This window comes from Vulpes lagopus, chromosome 7, assembly GCF_018345385.1.
Source record: "Vulpes lagopus strain Blue_001 chromosome 7, ASM1834538v1, whole genome shotgun sequence".
In the NCBI taxonomy this organism is placed as follows: Eukaryota; Metazoa; Chordata; class Mammalia; order Carnivora; family Canidae; genus Vulpes; species Vulpes lagopus.
Window position 1 is genome coordinate 77,503,954 of NC_054830.1, and position 19,934 is coordinate 77,523,887.

Genomic DNA, 19,934 nt, shown 5'->3' on the forward strand with positions numbered 1-19,934 from the left:
GTGCGACTTCATTCACTGGAGTACCATCTAGGCATCACTTTATTCACAGAGGGCGCCCTGGCTCAGTCGCCTGTCAGTTGTGTAGGGAGAGATGGGAGTCCCCTGTGGGACAGTTTGGCCTCACACTGAGTACATCCCTAGGCCACCCCCAAAACATTCTGAATGACCATAAAACCGGGTCATTGTAATTTTCTCTAATGAGCTTACACAGGTGAATTTCCAGAGAGTCTGCCATGTGCCAGACACTGTCGTAGGAACTCGTGTAATCACTCACACCCTGTGAAGTCCTACTACGGTTGCCATTTCATAGATGAGGAAATGAGGCATAGAGAGCTGAAGTCACTTGCCCAAGGTCGCAGGGTGGTGAGTGCCACAGCAGGAACTCAACCCCAGGAAGCCAGAATCAGCCTGCCCACCTAACCTCTTCCTCACCGTGCAGCCTCCCTGCACCTGTGCCTACCACCCCTGCACCCTCGTGTCCACCCTGGGCCGTTGGAAAGGTCCCTGGAAGCTCTTGTAGGAACGGCTGCACCCCTGGGAGCGCTGGGGGTTGTGACAGTGGCCTCACAGCTGTCCCACCCTAGCAGCTGAGGTCTGTTTCCCCCTCCTCCCCCGAGTGTCCCCTGGCTAACTGCTGGCCTAGTGGACTGAAAGGCAGGAGTGGCCTCCTGATTATAAATGTCCCTGTCATGACAGGGCTTTTAGCAGCTCAGTCAATAGCCCATGAGACTGGCTAATAATGTCTATTAATGTCGGATCTCAGCACAAACCCTGTTAGGCAGAGCAGCCTGCTGGCTCCGGCTGGGGGTGGGAAGCCAGCCATCCCTCGTTCCCTGAGAAAGAAGAGAAGTTGTCTGGGGCTGGTCTCTGCTTTGGGCCGCCTGGGAGGAGTGCTGGCCCATCTGAGCCGTGCCCGGCCCTGAAGCCCCTCCTGAGTCCTTGGCTCACGCGAGTCTCCGCTCCCGTCTGAATGCAGCTCCTGGGCAGCTCGTCTCCTGTCACCCAAGGCCAGCCTGACAATCGGCTCTTTGCAGAAAAATTCCAGACCAAAATTAGGGCAGGGCTCTGGGCCAGAGAGTGGTTGGGTGTGCCAGACAAAAGACTCAGCGCTGCCCATGCCCTTTGACCCAGGAAACGGCCTGAGAAAAGGAAAGGCTGTGTGCAGAAGTGGGCAGGACACTGACTCAGAGCCCAGGGCCCAAGCACAGCACAGACTCACACCTGGGAGCCGGAGTCCTGGGCTGCAGCCCTGCTCTGCACCCCACCCCACCCAGCCCCGCCCTGTGGTGTTCCCTGGGACCCTAGCACCCCCTCACCCCCACCCTGTGGTGTTCCCTGGGACCTTCTGCACCCCCCCAACCCCGTGGTGTTCCCTGGGTCCCTCTGCACCCCCCTCACTCCATGGTGTTCCCTGGGACCCTCTGCAACCCCCACTCCATGGTGATCTATAGGACCCTCTGCACCCCCTCAACCCCATGGTGTTCCCTGGGACTCTCAGCAACCCCCCTCCCTGTAGTGTTCCCTGGGTCCCTCTGCACCCCCCCCCCACCCCGTGGTGTTCCCTGGGACCCTCAGCACCCCCCTGCCTCATGGTGTTCCCTGGGACCCCCAGCACCCCCCACCCCTACCCCGTGGTGTTCCCTGTGGCCCTCAGCATGGCCCTCCAGGCTGGGTCAATGAGAGTACTATAATCCATTGGTGATGCCTACCACCAGGTCAGGAGAAGAGAGTTTTGCTGTGTCTTTACCATTCCCGGCCTCTGAGAGGCCTCCAAGATCTGCAGTTTTGTAATACATTTTTGGCTAATCCTGGGAGGATCCATCTTTTCAGAAAGTTTGGAGTTCTGTATTAAATACCTCTGATTTAGTGCAAAATCCACACCGTTTTATATAAAGTTTGGAAAATTTTTAAAAACCAAAACAAACACAGAAAATTATATAACTATTCATTTTCCCACCATCTAGAGATAACCCTGAATAGCATTTTGGTGCATTTCCTTCTAGTCTTTTCCCTTGTTTTTTGATACACATGGGCATGCACGCACGCGCGCACGCACGTAACAAAAGCTGTTCTTATTTGATCGCTTACTGTAGGGCATCCCTGATTGGCTTTTTATGCACGATATTTCACTTCACCCTCATAATAGCCCTACGAGGAAGAGATTTTTTTTTAAGATTTTATTTATTTATTCATGAGAGACAGAGAGAGAGAGAGAGAGAGAGAGAGGCAGAGACACAGGCAGAGGGAGAAGCAGGCTCCATGCAGGGAGCCTGAGGTGGGACTTGATCCCGGGTCTCCAGGATCAGACCCTGGGCTGAAGGCGGCGCTAAACCGCTCAGCCACCCAGGCTGCCCCGAGGAAGAGATTATTATTCACATTTTACACATGAGAGGAGAAAGCTTGCAAAACTTGAGCAGGTGCACGACACGATCAGATTTTAGTTTTTGTTTTTTTTATAATTTTTTTTTTAATTTTTATTTATTTATGATAGTCACACAGAGAGAGAGAGAGAGGCAGAGACACAGGCAGAGGGAGAAGCAGGCTCCATGCACCGGGAGCCCGACATGGGATTCGATCCCGGGTCTCCAGGATCGCGCCCTGGGCCAAAGGCAGGCGCCAAACCGCTGCGCCACCCAGGGATCCCAGATTTTAGTTTTTGAAAGCTCACCCATGACATCGTGCAGAATGGCCTGGGGGCTAGGGAGAGCTTGGTGGCTGGAGGGTGGTCCTGTGGAGACCTGGGCCAGAATCTGTAGGTGCATGTTCTTCCTCCAGGGCCATGGCTCCAGGTGCTACCCGCTGTGGGGGCCAGGGAGCATGAACCTCTCTTCCTTGTGGACGAGCCCAAATGGAACTCACACATCATGCACAAATGACCCAAATTCTTTCCTTTTCTCTGTCTGAATGTACATAGGAGGGTATAATTGTTTTTCTGAACCATCTGAAGATAAATGACATATATCTTTGAACTTTATCCCTAGATACTTGAGTCTTTCCTAAAAGTAGGCATATTCTCTTATAAAACCGTGTTACGTTAATTTCACAAAGTTTAACGTTGCAACGATACTTTATTTTTTTTAAGGTTTTTATTTTTATTATTTAATCATGACAGACACACAGAGAGAGAGAGAGGCAGAGATACAGGCAGAGGGAGAAGCAGGCTCCAAGCCTGATGTGGGACTCGATCCTGGGTCTCCAGGATCACACCCCAGGCTGAAGGTGGCACCAAACTGCTAGGCCATCGGGGCTACCTGACAATACTTTAATCTACCTTTCATGTTCCAGCTTATCAAATAATGCCCTGTATAGAGTTTCCCCTCCAGTATGGGATCCAGACAAAGGTGTCTAATACCCTTTCCCCGAAGGGCAAGAGCTGACCTGGGCAGAGTATTTCTGAAGGGGAGCGCAGGACCACTGCCTCTGCTTGCAGAGCTATAAGATGCATGCATAAAGCCCCCGTGAACCAGGGTCTCTGTGTCAGCATTTGCTAGTTTGCCGGAGGGACCCAGAAGCCCTGTGGCTCTTCCCATGGCAGCTGTGGTTTTGCAGCCTTATTAAGCTGAGTTGGAGATACCACATTGTCTTTGCTCAATCTCAGTTGGGCAAGGTGTCAGTGGTTTCTGCAGAATTGGGGAGGTGAGGGAAGGAGAGGCGATGGGTGTTCTTGAGTCCACTCTGTTCTTGAAAGATAAAACCCGGAAAACATTGATCCTGCCAGGTCAGGTACTACATCCTGTGCTCCTGCCACCTTGCATAGGACCTGTCACCTACTATTTTGTGCAGATTTGCTGAATAAATGGATATTGGCCAGTTTTCTTTTCAACTGTCTCTTCCTCATAAATAGAAAACTGGGTTGCAGAGCATTTGGGGGCAGGGGGCGGGCTTCAGCACCTAAGGCGGATGGTGGATGTGGATGAAGTCCATTTGGCTTTGGGTCCTCAGGCCTGTTCTGCTAAACCATGCAGTGAAATGAGTGTGCTAGTCACTGCCCACTCTAGGTGCTGTGACTGAACCAGCGCAGTGGTCCCATGACCCAGGAAATCCAGGCCTGTGTGTGGAGCTGGAAGTCTCTGCTCAGGACACATGTCCTCCTAGCACCCACGCAGCAATTCTCAGCAGGCAAAGAAGGAAGGGAAGGAAATGCTCTTTCTTTCTTTTTAATTGAAATATCATTCACATACCATAAAATTCACCATTTTAAAATGTATGATTCAGGGGCACCTGGGTGGCTCAGCCAGGTAAGCATGTCTGCTTTCGGTCAGGTCATGATCCCAGGGTCCTGACACCAAACTCCACATTGGGCTCTCTGCTCAGTGGGGAGCTTGCCTCTCCCTCTCCCTCTGCTGCCCCCCCTACTTGTGCTCTCGCTCTCTCCCTGTCAAATAAATAAATAAGATCTTTAAAAAAATAAAAATAAGATGTATGATTCAGTAGTTTTTAATATAGTCACATGCTTGTGCAAACATCACCCTGTCTGATTTCAAAAAAATTTCATCACCCCACAAAGAAACAGCATCCCACAAAGAAACAGCATGTCCATTAGCAGTCACTTCCTATCGCCCTCTCCCCCCAGGGTCCTGGGCAACCACTAATCCATCTCTATGGATTTACCTGTTCTGGAGCTTTCATATGTATTAGTCAGGGTTCTGAATACAGAGTAGCGGAAGATGTATTAATTTGCTCAAACAGTGAAACCACATCTGGTCCTTCATTTATGTGGGATCATGCCGTGTGTGGGTTCTTATGTCTAACTTCTTTCACTTATCGTGTTGTCAGGTTGAGCGTGTGTGAGCTCTTCATTCCATTGTTTAGCTGAATAATATTCCATTGTATGACTAGACCACATTTTGTATATCCATTCCTCCACTGATGGACATTTGGGTTGTTTCTACCTTTTGGCTGTTATGAATAATGCTGCTACGAACACTGGTATACCAGTTTTTTATAGGCCTGTATTTTCATTTTCCTTGGGGATATGCCTGGGGTGGGATAGCTAGGCCACATGGTAACTCTATGTTTCACCTTTTAAGGAACCGCCGGAGTGTTTTCCACAGTGGCTGTACCAGCAGTGTCTGAAGGGAAGTCTCCTTTTACTGAATGCCTACTGTGTGCTAGGCACTGTGCTGGACCCTTTCCACACTTCATCTCCTATGATCCTCACATGAACCCTGTGAAATACCTATGATTGCCTCCATCTTACTGAGGAGGACACTGAGGCTCAGAGAAGTGATGTGACTCCCCCAGCATCACACAGAGAAGAATGGCAGGGCCTAGATTCACACCCCATTCTGTCCCTTACATTTCCCTGTCTACCCAGTGATTGCTGACTGCCCGAGTGACCATCCAGATGCTTAAGCGGAATTAGCCCCCTCTTCTCCCCAACACTCCTGGGCACTGTTTTGCAGACAGGAAAATTGGACCCCCACTACCCAAAGGTCTGCGGGCACAAAGGGAACGTCTTAGACATCAAGTGGAATCCTTTTAATGATTTTGAGATCGCCTCCTGTTCTGAAGATACCACAGTGAGTGTCAGCGCATGAGGCGGTTCCCTTACCCGAGCGGAGTGGGGTTGGGGCAGGGGAGGTGGAAGGGTGTCTGTATTTGGTTCAGATGCTCCTGACCCCTTGATCCTTCATGGGATCACTGTGGGGGTCACTGTGGCGGGGAGAGGCTAAGTGAGATTGTGGGGGAAAAGTTCTGGGCTCTGAGACTTGGGGCACTGTCCCTTTAGACCTTCTTTCTGGACCTCAGTCGCACCACCTCTAAAATGGGCATAACAGCTCCCAACCATTTAATGAGGATCCAATTAGACTTGCAGTCCACTGGAAAAGCCCATTTTTGAGGGAACTTTAAAATGCTGGACGGAGCTTTTTTTTTTTGTTACGTGAAAATTTTGTGACACTTTACCTCACAGACAATGGAGCTTTAAAAGGATAGAAGTGGGATCCTTATATGAATATGGGCACCACAACCATCCCCAAAGCTTCAGCCGCACCAACTTTTTGAGCCCCTATTCTGTACCAGAGTCATAATCCCGGCCCCCTACAACATTTGGTGTTATTTATTTATAATATGTTCTGTGCCAACCTCTAAAATGGAGTGAGTTGCCTTAAAAGACACAGCTTAAAATAAAAGACACTGACTCTCACTACACATACCATTTCACCTTGTCTTCCCGGCAACCTCAGAAGGTAAGATGTTTTTCTTATGGAGAACCTGAGGATCTGAGAGGTACAGCAGTTTGCCCAAAGTCACACAGGCTGAGGATGCAGAACAAGGCTTCAGACTAAGGCTTGATTCCAGGGCCCAATATATTTCCACTGAGCTATCCCACTTCCCTAAATAGCAGCAGCCACAGATGGAGGGAGTGAAGAAATGATGCTCGGTACGTTGATTGTGAAGGGTTGCAAGTGCCGAGCTCCGGGTTTAGCTCAGAGCTTCCTAGCCATCAAAGCAAAAAGGGAAATAGAATGTATTGCTGTACCCTCACTGTCTGATTGAAGGAAACAGACCAATTCATCAGGAGAAGCCAGTAGAAAATTCTCAGAGGACTTGTGTCAGTTTCCATATAGAGGATGATGAGGAGCATAAAAAGTGACTGGGGAGGGGGCTTCACAGAAGGGGCAGTCAGGCCCCATATGTGAGAATCGGCCTTGTCTCCAGTGGTTGGGTAGCCAATATCTGACTCTGTCCCCACTCAGAATACCTGCCTTTTCAAGGACTGCTTTGAAGACTCCCTTCAAGGTCTTTATTAAATTCCTAGCTACCTCATCTCTGGCCACCGTTCCTCCCCAGGTGCCCGGGGGGGCAGAAAGAATGGATATAACTATTGAGGGTGGCAGTGCCTAACCCCACCCAGGCCCGCCGTGTTAACTGCTGGACTGTCTCCTCCCTGTCCCCGGGGGCCTGTGGGGCAGGGGTGGCCCTCTAGCTCTGAGCAGCATGGGGGCTGTGTCTGCGCCTCCCAAACACATCTGCCCACAGTCCACCCTCCAGCAGTGGCCAGTTCTGTGCAGGAACAGCATTCACCCAACACATCATGGGGAGCCTCTGGCACTCGTGGGGTTGCCTTGCTGGTTTTAAATCCAGATGACCAGGAAATAAATATTTTTTGAATTGAAAGCAAAGTCTGAAAAAAACAAAAACAAAAAACAAAGAAAGCAAAGTCTACCTGGAAACCCTGTGGGAAAAGGGGCGTCCAATCACATAGAGGCCTAAGAGCTCTGAAGGACGACAGAGAACATCAGGTTACGGCCATCTCCGTGTCATCCCCCCGCCCCCACGTCCCCAGCCTCTGTAACACGGAGCTTACTCTCTACCCTTATATCCTCGACAACACTACTCTGAAAGGAAGCCCTGGCCCCTCTTCCCAGGCCCTTACTGTGGAATACAGCCCACGACCCCATCCAGCCTGGACTTCTCGCCCTTTATCTTTCCTCTTTCAGGCCATCCAAGGGGCCACTCCAAATGAAAGAGCTCGTCCCTACCCTGTCCTGCTCCAGAGACTGCACTGGCTCCCTAGAGTTCTGACGACAGAACACAAACTCTTGCTCCTGGCATTTGAGGTTCTAGCCTGAGCATTTGGGACAACTGTACTTTGAGAGACATTCTAGGCCTAGGAGGCAGATTTGGTCTGACATCCAGCCTGGGAGTCAGACCTGTGGCCCACCCAGCTGCCCACAGCTCAGCTCATTAGGATGGCACGGGTGACCAGGAGGCAGATTCGGAGGCCTGGGCTCAACTCTGGCAATGGGAGCCCCTGCTTGGGCTGGAAGACCTTGGCAAAGCTTCTCTCCCTCTGAGGGCTCCAGCTGCCCCTCCACGGCGTGAGAGATGAATACAGAGAGCACCCCACTGAGCACTTCCAGTTCTGTGGCTTAGGGTGGCTGGGGTACCAAGGTGACCCTGGCTAACATAACAATACCCTGCTGGCTGTGTCTCCCCTGAAAGATTAAGATCTGGGACATCCCCAAGCAGCTGCTGACGAAGAACCTCACAGCCTGCAAGAAGGAGCTGATAGGCCACACCCGCAGGGTGGGCCTGGTGGAGTGGCACCCCACGGCCGCCAACATCCTCTTCAGCTCTGGCTACGACTACAAGGTGAGTTCATGCACTCATTTCTTGGGGCCGCCCTAATATGACCAGACTGGGCACTTAAGACAATATAAATTTATTCTCACATAGTTCTGGAGACCAGAAACCCAAAATCAAAGTGTCAAGAGGTCCATGCTCCCTTGCAAAAGACCCTAGGGGAAGAATCCTCCTATGCCTCTTGCAACTTCTGGTGGCTCCATGCATCCTTGGCCTGCACCTGCATCACTTCCAACTGCCCCCAGCTTTACATAGCCTTCTCCTCTGTGTTTCTGTGTATCCTTCCGTCTTCTGATGAGGACACCAGTCATTGGATGTAGGGTCCACCCTAGTCCAGTGACCTCATCAGAACTAATTATATCTGCGAAGACCCTGGTCCCTAATAAGGTCACGTGCTGAGCTTTAGGTGGACATGAGTTTTGTGGGGGAAGGGGATACACTATTCAACCCATTAGTCTTCCTGGAGGAGCTGGGCTAGACCCTGTCCAGAGAAGCTTCTCACCTCCCCATTGACTGCCAAGCTGGAAAATTCACAGTATAGGAGCTCCAGATTCTATTCCAACTCAGTCTCTGTCTTGCAGTATGAACTAGGAAAGTCTCTTGTCTTCTCTAGGCCTCAGTTTCTCAATCTGTATACAAATGGGTGGATGTGACCATAGCCATGGCTCTTAAACTTTTCCCTTCATAACATAGAGATTTACAGAGGCACTTTGGCAGAGCCTCTTGCCCCTTCTGATCAGAAGTGCTCTTTTGTCTGTTTATGTAGGATGTGTCTGCAGGGCTACCACCTATGGTTGTGCAAGTTATTCTGCACACAACTCCAGGGGGTGTGATTCACATCCCAGGCTATGGGAATGGATTGCCGTGGAGCTGTGCAGTGCACAACCTATGCAGCTAAATGTGGCAGCGCTGTTTATCTGTGTGAGGTGGAAACTGCTGCTAATAATTGTTTGAAACCCCCGGACAAGCTCATCCCCTGGGGTCCTTCCGATATGGCTGTTTTGTTGCTCCAAAGCAGATGGTGTTTTCTTTTCACCGCCAGACAGCCTGACTCCTGGCTTCCCCTCCTGCCACGTAGTAGCTTCAGCCAGCAGATCCATCCTTCCACCCAAGGCTTCTTGGCCAGACTGCCATCTGTGGCTTCCCTCCTGGGGATACCGTATTTCACTGCAGCCTGGCAGCGTGCCACTCTGGGAGCCAGGGGTGGGGGTGGCCACTGTGCTCAGAGCCAGCTCATTGCTGTACAGGTGATGGTCTGGAACCTGGACACAAAGGAGTCTGTAATCATGAACCCCGTGAGGACAATTGGCTGCCACCAAGGCGTGATCCTCTCCATGTCCTTCAACACCAATGGCAGCCTGCTGGCCACCACCTGTAAAGACCGCAAGATTCGGATACTCGACCCCCGAGCAGGGGCCGTCCTCCAGGTCTGTGCTGGGCTGGGGTCTGTCTTGGGGGCAGAGCAGCAAGGAGCGGTGAGGGGCTGGGGAGGCTTCGGAGAACAGGGTTGTGATGCTATCAGCATTGTGGCCAAGCCTTCACATGTGCTACATGTGTGCTTCACATGTGCTTCACATGTGCTTCACATGTGTCTGTCCTCTTGGCACTGCTGGGAGGTAGGATATGTCACCCCCATGCTTTGGATGAGAAAACAGAGGCCGAAGAGAGGTTAGCTGATTTGTCCACCTTGAAAGCTCAGCTTTGAACATGGTCTAATCCAGAACTTGTCGGTGTGCCTCAGCTCTGCCAGGAGACATGGCACTACTGCCCGTCCACTGTTTGACCGTAGGCAAGCACGTTCTGTTCTCTGAGCCTCCGCTTCCTTATCTGCAGCAGTGGGCCATTAGTCCTTCCTCTAGGAGGATGAAACGAGATAACCCAGGCGACAGTGCCTGCCTAGCCCCATGCCTTGCATCCAGTGAGCACTCAGCCATCCTGAGCATGGAGCTGAGCTGAGCTGAAGGTTGCCTCTATCCTAGCTCAGGAAAAGAACTCTCAGCAAAAATCCTGGGAGAGAATCCCTGTGGGTGGAGGATCTCGGAAGGCTTCCTGGAGGCAGTACTTCTGGAAAGATTCTTTAATCAGAGCTAGGGTGAACAAGGAAGGTATTTTAGGTACAAAGCAGCAGCAGCAAAGGCAGGGAGGCCAGAGCCCCTAGAGGCTGCCCGCAAGCCCCTGACCGCACATGTCCGCCCAGGAAGCCAACTGCACGGGGCACCGAGCCAACAAAGTGCTATTTCTGGGGGACCTGAATAAGTTGCTGTCCACGGGCACATCGCGATGGAACAACCGGCAGTTGGCCGTGTGGGACCAGGTGAGTCTCCCCTGCCACCCCACACTGCCCCTCACCATCACCCAGAGGCTGAGTGCTCATTCATTCATTCCCTTACTCAGTGCTCAAGCATTCATTCACTCATTCATTCATTCCCTTACTCATTACTTAGCATGGCCTGCCTGGCGCTAAGGATGCAGGGATGAAAAACGGGGGGATGCCAACAGCCGGATGGAGCGAGTGCAGACCTTGTGCATCTTCTCGTTCAAGGAGGGAGTGGCCGTGGTGTGGGGGAAGTGGGGGGTGGCCACTTCAGGGGCCAGGACAGGGGGAGGGTGGGCAGAGAGGGCGGAGATGTCCTTCTGAACAGAGGGAACAGCTGGACAGGGGCTTGGAACAGAGCCCTGAGGCAGGTGGGCAGGAGAGCAGCTGGGGGTCGGGGTGAGGGTGAGGGCCAGGCCAAGCAGTACTGATTTGAAGGAGCACGTGGCTAGAGTTTCAAAGACTGGACAGATCGCTGCCTCTTTCTGAATCTCCTTCTTCATCTTTTACAACAAGTAACAAAGCAAGCAGGGGAGGCCTTGTGTGCTATCAGGGGTGTAAGAGGTGATCCACTGAAAGCAAAATGCCGGCAAAATAAAAGGTGGTGGCCTCTCTCCCCTCTCTCACATGCACACATGCATGTGCGTGTGCGTGAACACACACACACACACACACACACACACACATTCAGAGCTCCTTGGTGGGGATTCTTATTTCAGAGAACATCACTGAAGGCCCCCGGGAGTGACCCCCAGGCTTTCCCGGTCTCCCTTCCCTTGCAGGACAACCTCTCCATGCCTCTCTCAGAGGTGGACCTGGATGGCTCCTCGGGCGTGCTGTTTCCCTTCTACGATGTAGACACCAACATGCTCTACGTGGTGGGGAAGGTCAGCCTGGCGCGGGAGGGAGGTGACTGCTGGTACCCCGAGGCAGGAAGCAGAACTCCCCCGGGCTAACCCTGCCAGTAGCCAGGCAGCAGCCTGGGACCCTGCGGCTGCAGGGCAGAGATGGGGACAGGCAGGAGTTACTGGACACTCTCTCCCTGTCCCACCTTCCTGGCTCCCAAGGAACACCCAGAGCCGGGCCTTTGGTCAGAAACCCCCAAGCTTATCCCTCCTCAGTTCTGGGACCAGATGAGGTGGGACAAGTGGGTATATCCCAAGAGGGGTACCATCGGTTTTGGGCGGGGAGCAGGTTGTCTTTGTGTAGGACTATCTTGTACCTGACATCGTAGCTCCTCCCCCCTCCAATGTCAGGAGCAGCACTCCTCCCCCTTCCCCTCCCCAGTCACCATGACATGGGCAACCAGGTGAGACCCACTGGGTGGTCCCAGGACACACCACTTCTGACCTTTATGTGCAGCTGGGAGTGGGATTCAGGCCTGTGCTCCCAGAGCTCCCACCTTGGGAAGGCACATAGGTAGGCTTTGGATCGTGGTTGGGGGGGATTGCGTGTTAAAATGGGGACCCCCTGCTGCTTTGGTGACAGTTTCCTGATGTTTTCTTATGTGAAGTGGCTTTGCCAGCACTTCAGTCATCGTGAACACCAGGTTTCTGCTGCATGGCAGCGGGGGCCAGGAGGGGGCTGATGGGAACCGGCTCTGAGCTGTACCCCCTCCTCCTCAGGGAGATGGAAACATCCGCTACTATGAGGTGAGCGCCGACAAACCTCACCTGAGCTACCTGACTGAATACCGCTCCCTTACCCCACAGAAGGGGATCGGTGAGTGTGGACCACTGAGGCCACTTGGAGTCTGGGGTAACGGAGACAAGTCCGATGGGGGGCCTCATTGGGAGGGCAGATGGTGGATCAGCGCTGGCCCTATGGGAGCTCTCATGGGAGGTGTGCGGGAGGTTCTCCCGCAAGTGGCAGGAAGTCAAGGAAGGCTTCCCAGAGGAGGCAACATTTGAGGGGCCGAAAGGGGAGCAGAGCACAGCATGGGCAGAGAATGAAGATGTTCTAGGCCAAGGCAGAGAAGTTATAACTATAGCCACGACCTTAAGAGAGGCTGACCTAGGAGGGCCCGTACTTGTAAGTGTATTTGGGAATAAGGAAAAAAAATAAAAACAAGACAGGTCTATATGTTGTCTATACAAAACCCACTTCAGTGAAGACACGGCTAGATTAAACGCAAAGGGAAGGAGAAAGACACCGTGCTAACGCTAAGCAAGAGAAAACGAGGACAGGAGCTCTGTTCAGAGCAGCTTGGGCACAAGCTGAGGGGTGGTCGTGGAAGGTCTAGAGCAGAGCACGCTTCCGTAAGAGCCTAGCTAACATCACTGAAGTCCTTGAGGATGAGGACCAAGTCTGATTACTTCAACCCCAGTTCCCCAGCACAGGGCCCAGCCCTGCCTAGGTATTTGCTCATGAGCTGCTTGTAGAGGGAAGGGTGGTGGGAGAAGGCTGCTCTCTGCTCACGCCCAGGTGTGCAGCCTGGCTTTGCCACTCACACTGGGTCCTTGTGACCCCAGCCCAGCCGGAACCTCTTAGCCCTCCTTGGCCATCCACCCGCAGGTATCATGCCAAAGAGAGGTCTCGACGTCACCTCCTGCGAGATCTTCCGCTTCTACAAGCTGATTACAACCAAAGGCCTCATCGAGCCTATATCCATGATTGTACCTCGGCGGGTAAGGTGGTATGGCCATCCGTGAGGGAGGCGGGAGCCCCTCCTGGAGAGGACAGGCCCTGGGACCTGGGGCCCGGAGCCCACGTCCCTGGGAGGCAGCAGGGAGGCTGATGACCAGTCCTCAAGGGGAAGACCCTTCTCATTGTCAGTGCAGTGTTGCTGGGAGCTAAGCGTTCTGAGTCCCACCTGGTCTCTGCTCTTGAGTTGCAGTGCGACCTTGGGCATGTCCCTTTGCTCTCTGGGCCTCAGTTTCACCAACTCATAGGTGGGGAAAGCCTGGACCCCAGCTCCCTGAGGGCCCTCCCATCCGGGCAGCTTCCTTGCCACCACAGCCCTCACCGTCCTGGCTTCTTCTACAGTCGGAGTCTTACCAAGAGGACATCTACCCACCCACGGCAGGAGCCCAGCCCTCTCTGACAGCCCAGGAGTGGCTCCGTGGGATGAATAAAGGTGAGGGAGGCAGGCAAAAGGCCCCATGCAAATGCGAGGGGAAATGGAGTGTCCAGTGGCCCCAAGTAGCTGAGAAGGGGTTGACCCCACACTTCCAGATAAATGATCCTTTACAGTCAGTCCCCACTGATGAGGATGGTCACATATGGCTCCAAGAAGGAAGAGGTTGGCCCAAGTGGCTCAGGAAACTTCCAAATCAAGGGATTTTGCTCTATAGAAAACTTCTTGAAACTCCAGGCTGTGCAGAGTGAGTGGACAGTCTCAGCTGAGTGCCCTTGCTCATCTTCCCATCCCTACTTTGGAATTACTCTTCAACCTGAGAGACCCTGTAGGCAGTAGGCCCCACCCCACGTCCTTCCTCCCTAGGCTGACACCCTCCCCATCCTGTCCACCTAAGGACCAGCCCAGGGGAGGCAATGAGTGCTCCCCAGCCCTGCTCCAGCAGCTGCCTCTGTGCCCGGGACCTCCCTCTTCTTCTTCCTCCCCGCTTTGGGTCACACTTGGTCTGCTCCTCTCTGGTCCCCTTGCCTCTTCTGAGACTGTGATCCCTGGCCTCCCCTGCTTCTCAGAGCCATTGGGAAGATTCAGAAACTGGTAGATGACAGAAGGCAATGTGTGTGGGACTGTCCCTACAAAGCAAGGACACTGGAAGCACTCGTGGCATTTGGGGTGCAGCTCCAGGGCTTGTCCTCTGCTGCTCCTGCAAACCAGGCTTTGCTTAGATGATCACTTGAGTGTGTGTTTGCACTCTGGTGCCCTTGTGTGTGGGCTGGTTCCTGTCTGCTTGTGGCCAGAGCTCTACTCCTGTGCCGGGCTCTGTGCGTCTGTGTGTGGCTCTGTGCCTGAGGATGTCAGCATCTGCTCATGAGCACTCAGGCCCCATTACAGCCTTTTGCTTCCCTCCCAGGACCAGTTCTGGTGTCCCTGAGGCCCTGCTCTGAGCTGCTGAGCCCCCAGCCACTGCTCCCCGAGAGACCCCCATCCGAGCCCACGACCCCCTTCAATCAAAAAGAGAAGTTGGTTGTAGAAGATGGTCAGAAGCCCTTCTCCCGGGTGGAAGAGAAGGTGCCAAGGCAGGCAGCAGAACGCAGGCTGGAAGAGAAGAAAACACGGCTTACAAACGGCTTCGACATTGAGTGTCCCCCACCAAAGACAGAGAACGAGGTGTGAACGGGGGGAGGGGAGAGAGATGGTCTCGGGACAGGATGAGGGGTAACTAAAACAGCCAGCAGAGCGCTGTATGTCTGCCCAGATGGCCTGGTTACCTACAGATGGTGGAAAACCGTCTGACTGCAAGATGCAGGGGTTTTGGCTTGGTATTAAAGTCCCTCTGTTCCCATTCTGACACGAGGGTTTTCTGTTTCAGAGTCAGCATTTATTCAGGGCCTACTGTGTGCCAGGTCCTGTGGTAGGCACTGTGACCTATCACCCGATTGAATCCTTTCCACCTCCCTGGGAGTCAGCATATAGTGGCTAAAAACATAGGGGCTGGCATCTCCCGGAGGGATTCTGATCCTACCTCTGCTGAGCAGGGACTGTAGGACCTCAGAGCCAGGGGCTGAATCTCTCTTAGCTTCTGTTCCCACAGTGGCAGCGCACTGGGGCGCTCACACCACCATCCCTGTAGGGGTGCTGTGAGCATGCAATGGCAAAGATCCTTAAAGGGGAGCATCCGACAGCTGGTACTGTTCTCCACAGCACAGCAATTATGATAGTGCCCAGGTTCATTTTCTGACCCCCAGCTTCTAGAAGGAGCCAACTGAAACTCAGAGACGGTAAGTAACTTGCCTGAGGTCACATAGTTCAGCGAGTTCCGCAGATGAGGGATCTCCAGACTTCAGGACCAAGCATCCTTTCCTCTGTTCCACGGGGGATCCAAGGAGGCACACAATGTCTCAAACATCAAGTCATTTAAAATCTCACTTGTTGGATGAAGAACAGGTTTTTATAAAGGTCTGTGCGATGGCCATTCCCTAAGGCCTCAGGCACATTAATTGCCTCTGCCTCTCTGAGGGGGGGGGGGTGGAGGGAGCAATGTTTTGTCCTTCCTGCTGGTGTTCTGGGCCCTCACATACCAGGACATCGAGTGATCCTCTGTTCTGTGCTTTCCCAGCTGCTACAGATGTTCTATCGACAGCAGGAGGAGATCCGAAGGCTCCGGGAGCTATTGACTCAGCGTGAGGTCCAAGCCAAACAGTTGGAACTGGAGGTCAAAAACTCTCGGATGAGCTCAGAGAGGTTCTGAGCAGAGATCTCTGCTCTCCCCGCCCTCAGGGACACCACTCGGCTCCATGGGGAGGTCCAGAACCAAACCACAAGTCCCCCAAGAACAACCACTATTTCTATATTTTTTACCAGAAAACGAAAAACTCTCGGTTGCTGAAAGATTCCAGTGGGGGGATGTGGTGCCCTTTTTCTAATCGCCTTCTCAAAACAATGGTGTCTGAATTGACTCTTTTTAGACAATAACTTGCCTTCCGTTTAATTCTGTCTTTAAGGGTCTACAGTGAGCTATTACTTCTCAAGGGAAAGAGCACTGTATAAAGTTAGAGCTGGAGGGACCCAAGAGGGGGACCTGCCTGTGATTCGCAAGCTGTGGTCCACAGAATGGGAGAAAGCCTCAGCAGGAGGGCCGTGGCCCCCCTCCACCCCGTTCCAACCAGATAGCGCCCCTTCTTCCCGATTTATATATTGGCTTCTGTGGAATGCATAATGCTGCTTCTGAGAAAACATTTAGAAGTTTGGAAAATCAACGATCTGGCCCAACTTCTTCATTTTACAGGTGGACAAACTGAGGCCCAGAGAGAGACAAGTGATCAAGGTCCTCAGAGGGTTCGTGGCAGGGCGGGGTCAAGCTTCTGGTCTGCTGGGTCTGTCTTTCGGCTGTTTCTGGCCTGATGCAGCTCTCAGCCCATGTGGCAGGAATCCCTTTGTTCCGGCTGGGCCCCTGACTTGCTCAGTTTCCCATATGAACCCAGTCACAATTTCTCCATATGAACCTGGGGACCCTGGGGTGTGCTGCCCTCTACAGGATCTGCCACCAGAGACAAGAAACCTTGGCATTGACCTGAGGAAAACTATCTGTAGGGTGATGATCTGGGTCTGCCAAAGGAACTCACATGACATTGGTGAATGGGCAGAGGAAATTTAACTGTGGGGAAATAAGTCAAGCTTTGGCCCGATGCTAGAACACAGATAGGAGGCCAAAACCATCCTCTCTTCAACCAGAATCAGCCAAATGTGGGCAGACACCATCCCCTATGTGGGGGAGCAGACATCAGAGTGGTGCCCATGACCACTGACTGCCACCACCAAAGCCCTCAGGCCACAGAGCCTGCCCGCTCCAGAGGATATAGGCAGATTTTGGTTCAGGAAGAAGGGAGCCTCAACCCTGCAGTGTGCCAGCAGAGCCTTCTGGAGAGGGATGACTGCACTAGGCAAGGAGGTAGGGCCAGATAACCCTGAAGTTCCCCTTCTAGCCTGAGAGTTTTTACATGTCCCTCCTTTGTGAATCTGTGTTCTGAGCCCATTCTCTAAAGTTCTTTCTCAGTGGTCCATACAGCAGCCCAGCTGAGATGGAGAATGTTGGAAATTGAATGTGCCCCTCCTGACTGAGGAGGTACAGTTGATGAGTTTTGCCCACTGCACAGGCCAACACTGGAGCTAAGATGGCATCTGGAGGAGGCCACCTATCCTGGGAGATTTCAACCCAGGCTGTACATTAGAGTCCTCCTAGGAGTGTTCGAGAAACACAGATGCCCACACCCAACTCCAGACCAGTCGAAGCTGAATCTCCTGAGTGGGGCCTGGCTTTGTGCATGTTGTTATAAGTTCCCAGGTCATTCTGCAATACGATGGGGATGGAGAGCCACTGGGTCAGCCCATCTGTACCCATCTGCAGTAAAGATGAGGACAGTGAGCATCAGACAAGCTCTAGGACTCCAACTCCATTCCAGGTTGGAAGCATCAACCCATGTCTCTCTGGGACCCCTGGCTACAACTCAATGATGGCTCTGTGCCCCTGAGTGCCCCCTCCCCTAACCGTGGCTTGGTTCCCTTGTCTGCCTACACATGCTAGATGCTCAGATTCCTTAGCTTGTTTACTTAGTCAGTGGGGCTCACCAAAGGCCAAAGACCAAATCCCAGGTGTTGTGAGGGAAGCAGAGCTCCCCTGGGTGGGGTTACCTTTCCCACCTCATTTGTGGCCAGCACTTCACAGTTTACAAAGCCCTCCCACCTCCACTCACTGGCACATCCAACTCTAATTCTAACGTGGGCCGGGCAGGCGTTATCCCCAGGGTCAGAATAATGACAGTATCCCCATGTCATTCTCCCAGAATGAAGTATCATGCCCACAGGCACTGGCTGCAGAGAGCTGGAGGTGGGGCTGAGTCTGGGGAGCATCCCCCAGTGCCTCCTCTGCACATAACCTTCTGGAACTCTCCCGACCCCTACGGGACCCAGACATCATGCTCAAAAACAATGTGAAGGCATCTGTGAACAAACTTGTTTTTTGGGTTTGCTTTTTTTAAAACGAATAAATTATTTAAATTATTTCACAGCAAGGGAGAGGGATAGTAATTTTTAACAAATATTTTTTTAAGCCATTTTTTTAATTGCATTTTTTGTTTATGTTCTTGACTGATGAAGTAGAACTTGCCCAGCATCTGCAGGGCCAGGCCCTCACACTCCGGGCAAGCAGAATGTGCGCTCATCTCTTTACTCCATACCCTGGGAGCCCCCCGAATGTTGACTCAGGAACTTTCTGAGAATGAAGATAGCACTGGGAGATGAGCATTGGGGCGTATCCACCTTACCGCTACAATAAATGTTCTTCCTGGAACAAGATTTAAGATTGTATCATAGAAGGAAGAAAGAAATCAAAAATAAAATAAATCTATGCTTTTAATATGAAACTGTGCCTAAAATAGTTTGTTTTAATGTTGTTTCTGAAATTCCTTTTACCTTTGTAAAAAAAAAGAAAAGAAAAGAAAAAAGAAATAAAAGTGAAAATAAATACATGTGAAATCTTGCAATGGAAAGAATCCAACAATAATAAACAACATCTGCCTAGACATTTTAATACCTGGAGCTTTCCTTTTCTTGATTTGTTCCACAGATACTAAATGAGTATCTAACTTGTTTGGGCCAGAGACCAGGCTGGGAAACAGATAAAACAGATTTGGTCCCTGCCCTCTGAAGTTTTTAGTCATGGTTGGAAGGAAGACAAGGGCCAGGATGGGGAAGTGTGGGTTGCTCTGGGAGAAGCAAGGAAAGCTTCCTGGAGGAGGTGATATTTAGGCAGACACCTGAAGAATAAATAGAAGTAAGCAGGGCAGGGTATTTAGGGAAAAGAGGTTTCAGCAGAGAAAACCTACTATTCCATGGTCTGGAAACAAGCAAAAGAGCATAGACAGGGCAGGGATCAAAGGTATTAAGAGCTTAGGATAGGATAGGAACTGAGAATTTTTTTCCTAACTTTATTGGCATATGATTGAAAATGTTGCATATATTTAGATTGTACATGATTTTTAAAGGTGTACGATGTGATGATTTACTATATGTATACCTTGTGAAATGATTACCACCATCAAGTTAATTAACACATCTATTATTTCACGTAGTGTGTAGGGAGAACACTTGAGATCTACATTCAACCAATTTCAAGTACACAGTACAGTATTATTAACTATACCCGCCATCCCATACATTAGATCCCCAGAACTTAGACTCTTACAACTCAAAGTTTGTACCCTTTTCTCCCACCCACCAGCCCCTGGCAACCTCCATTCTACTCTGTTGCTGGGAGTTCAACTGCTTTTTGGTCTTTGTTTTCTTGGATTCCACATGTAAGTGAAACCAAACAGTATTTGTTTTTCGCTGCCTGGCCTATTTCACTTCGCAAAAGTCTTCCAAGCTCATCCATGTGGCGAACGGCAGGCTTTCCTTTTTTAGGTCTGAATAACATTTCCCTGTTTATACACACACACACAGCACATCTTTATCCATTCATTCATGGAAGCACACTGGTTGTTTCCACGTCTTGGCTATAGTGAATAAATGCTGCAATGCACCCAGAAGAGAAGGGAGATTGCTGATCATACGGTAGCTCTAGTTTTTATTTTTTGAGGAAACCCCATAGTGTGCTCCTTGTTCGCTGAATGTACTAATTTATGTTTGGTGGACTCTGGAGACTTGGCCTGGGGCGGCTGCAGTTTCCAGGGTGATTCTGGCAATTGCGGGAATGGTGGCTTCTGCCGGGAACAGGGCAGAGAGAACAAAGGCAAAGTAAAAGGTGGAGGTAGTGCACAGCACGCCGGGGGCCGCAGGTTCCCAAGCTTCGTGTACAGGGCCGCAGCCCCCCGGGCCCCGTGCGCAGGGCCGCAGCCCCCCGGGCCCCGTGCGCAGGGCCGCAGCCTCCGGAGCCCCGTGCGCAGGGCCGCAGCCCCCCGG

General features: G+C 51.8%; 1 protein-coding gene across 3 annotated transcripts in view; it reads left to right on the plus strand.

Moving 5' to 3' along the window:
* CORO2A (coronin 2A) overlaps window positions 1-18,564 on the plus strand; it is a 55,072-nt gene extending 36,508 nt beyond the window's left edge. For all 3 annotated transcript variants that reach the window (XM_041763935.1, XM_041763933.1, XM_041763936.1), the window contains exons 3-12: window positions 5,406-5,522; window positions 7,951-8,100; window positions 9,339-9,518; window positions 10,289-10,405; window positions 11,188-11,292; window positions 12,031-12,127; window positions 12,920-13,032; window positions 13,391-13,481; window positions 14,389-14,645; window positions 15,595-18,564. In XM_041763935.1, coding sequence (XP_041619869.1) covers window positions 5,406-5,522; window positions 7,951-8,100; window positions 9,339-9,518; window positions 10,289-10,405; window positions 11,188-11,292; window positions 12,031-12,127; window positions 12,920-13,032; window positions 13,391-13,481; window positions 14,389-14,645; window positions 15,595-15,726 — 1,359 coding nt within the window. In that variant the 3' untranslated portion in view covers window positions 15,727-18,564. The remainder of the gene's footprint in view (window positions 1-5,405; window positions 5,523-7,950; window positions 8,101-9,338; window positions 9,519-10,288; window positions 10,406-11,187; window positions 11,293-12,030; window positions 12,128-12,919; window positions 13,033-13,390; window positions 13,482-14,388; window positions 14,646-15,594) is intronic.
* Window positions 18,565-19,934: the final 1,370 nt, after the last annotated feature.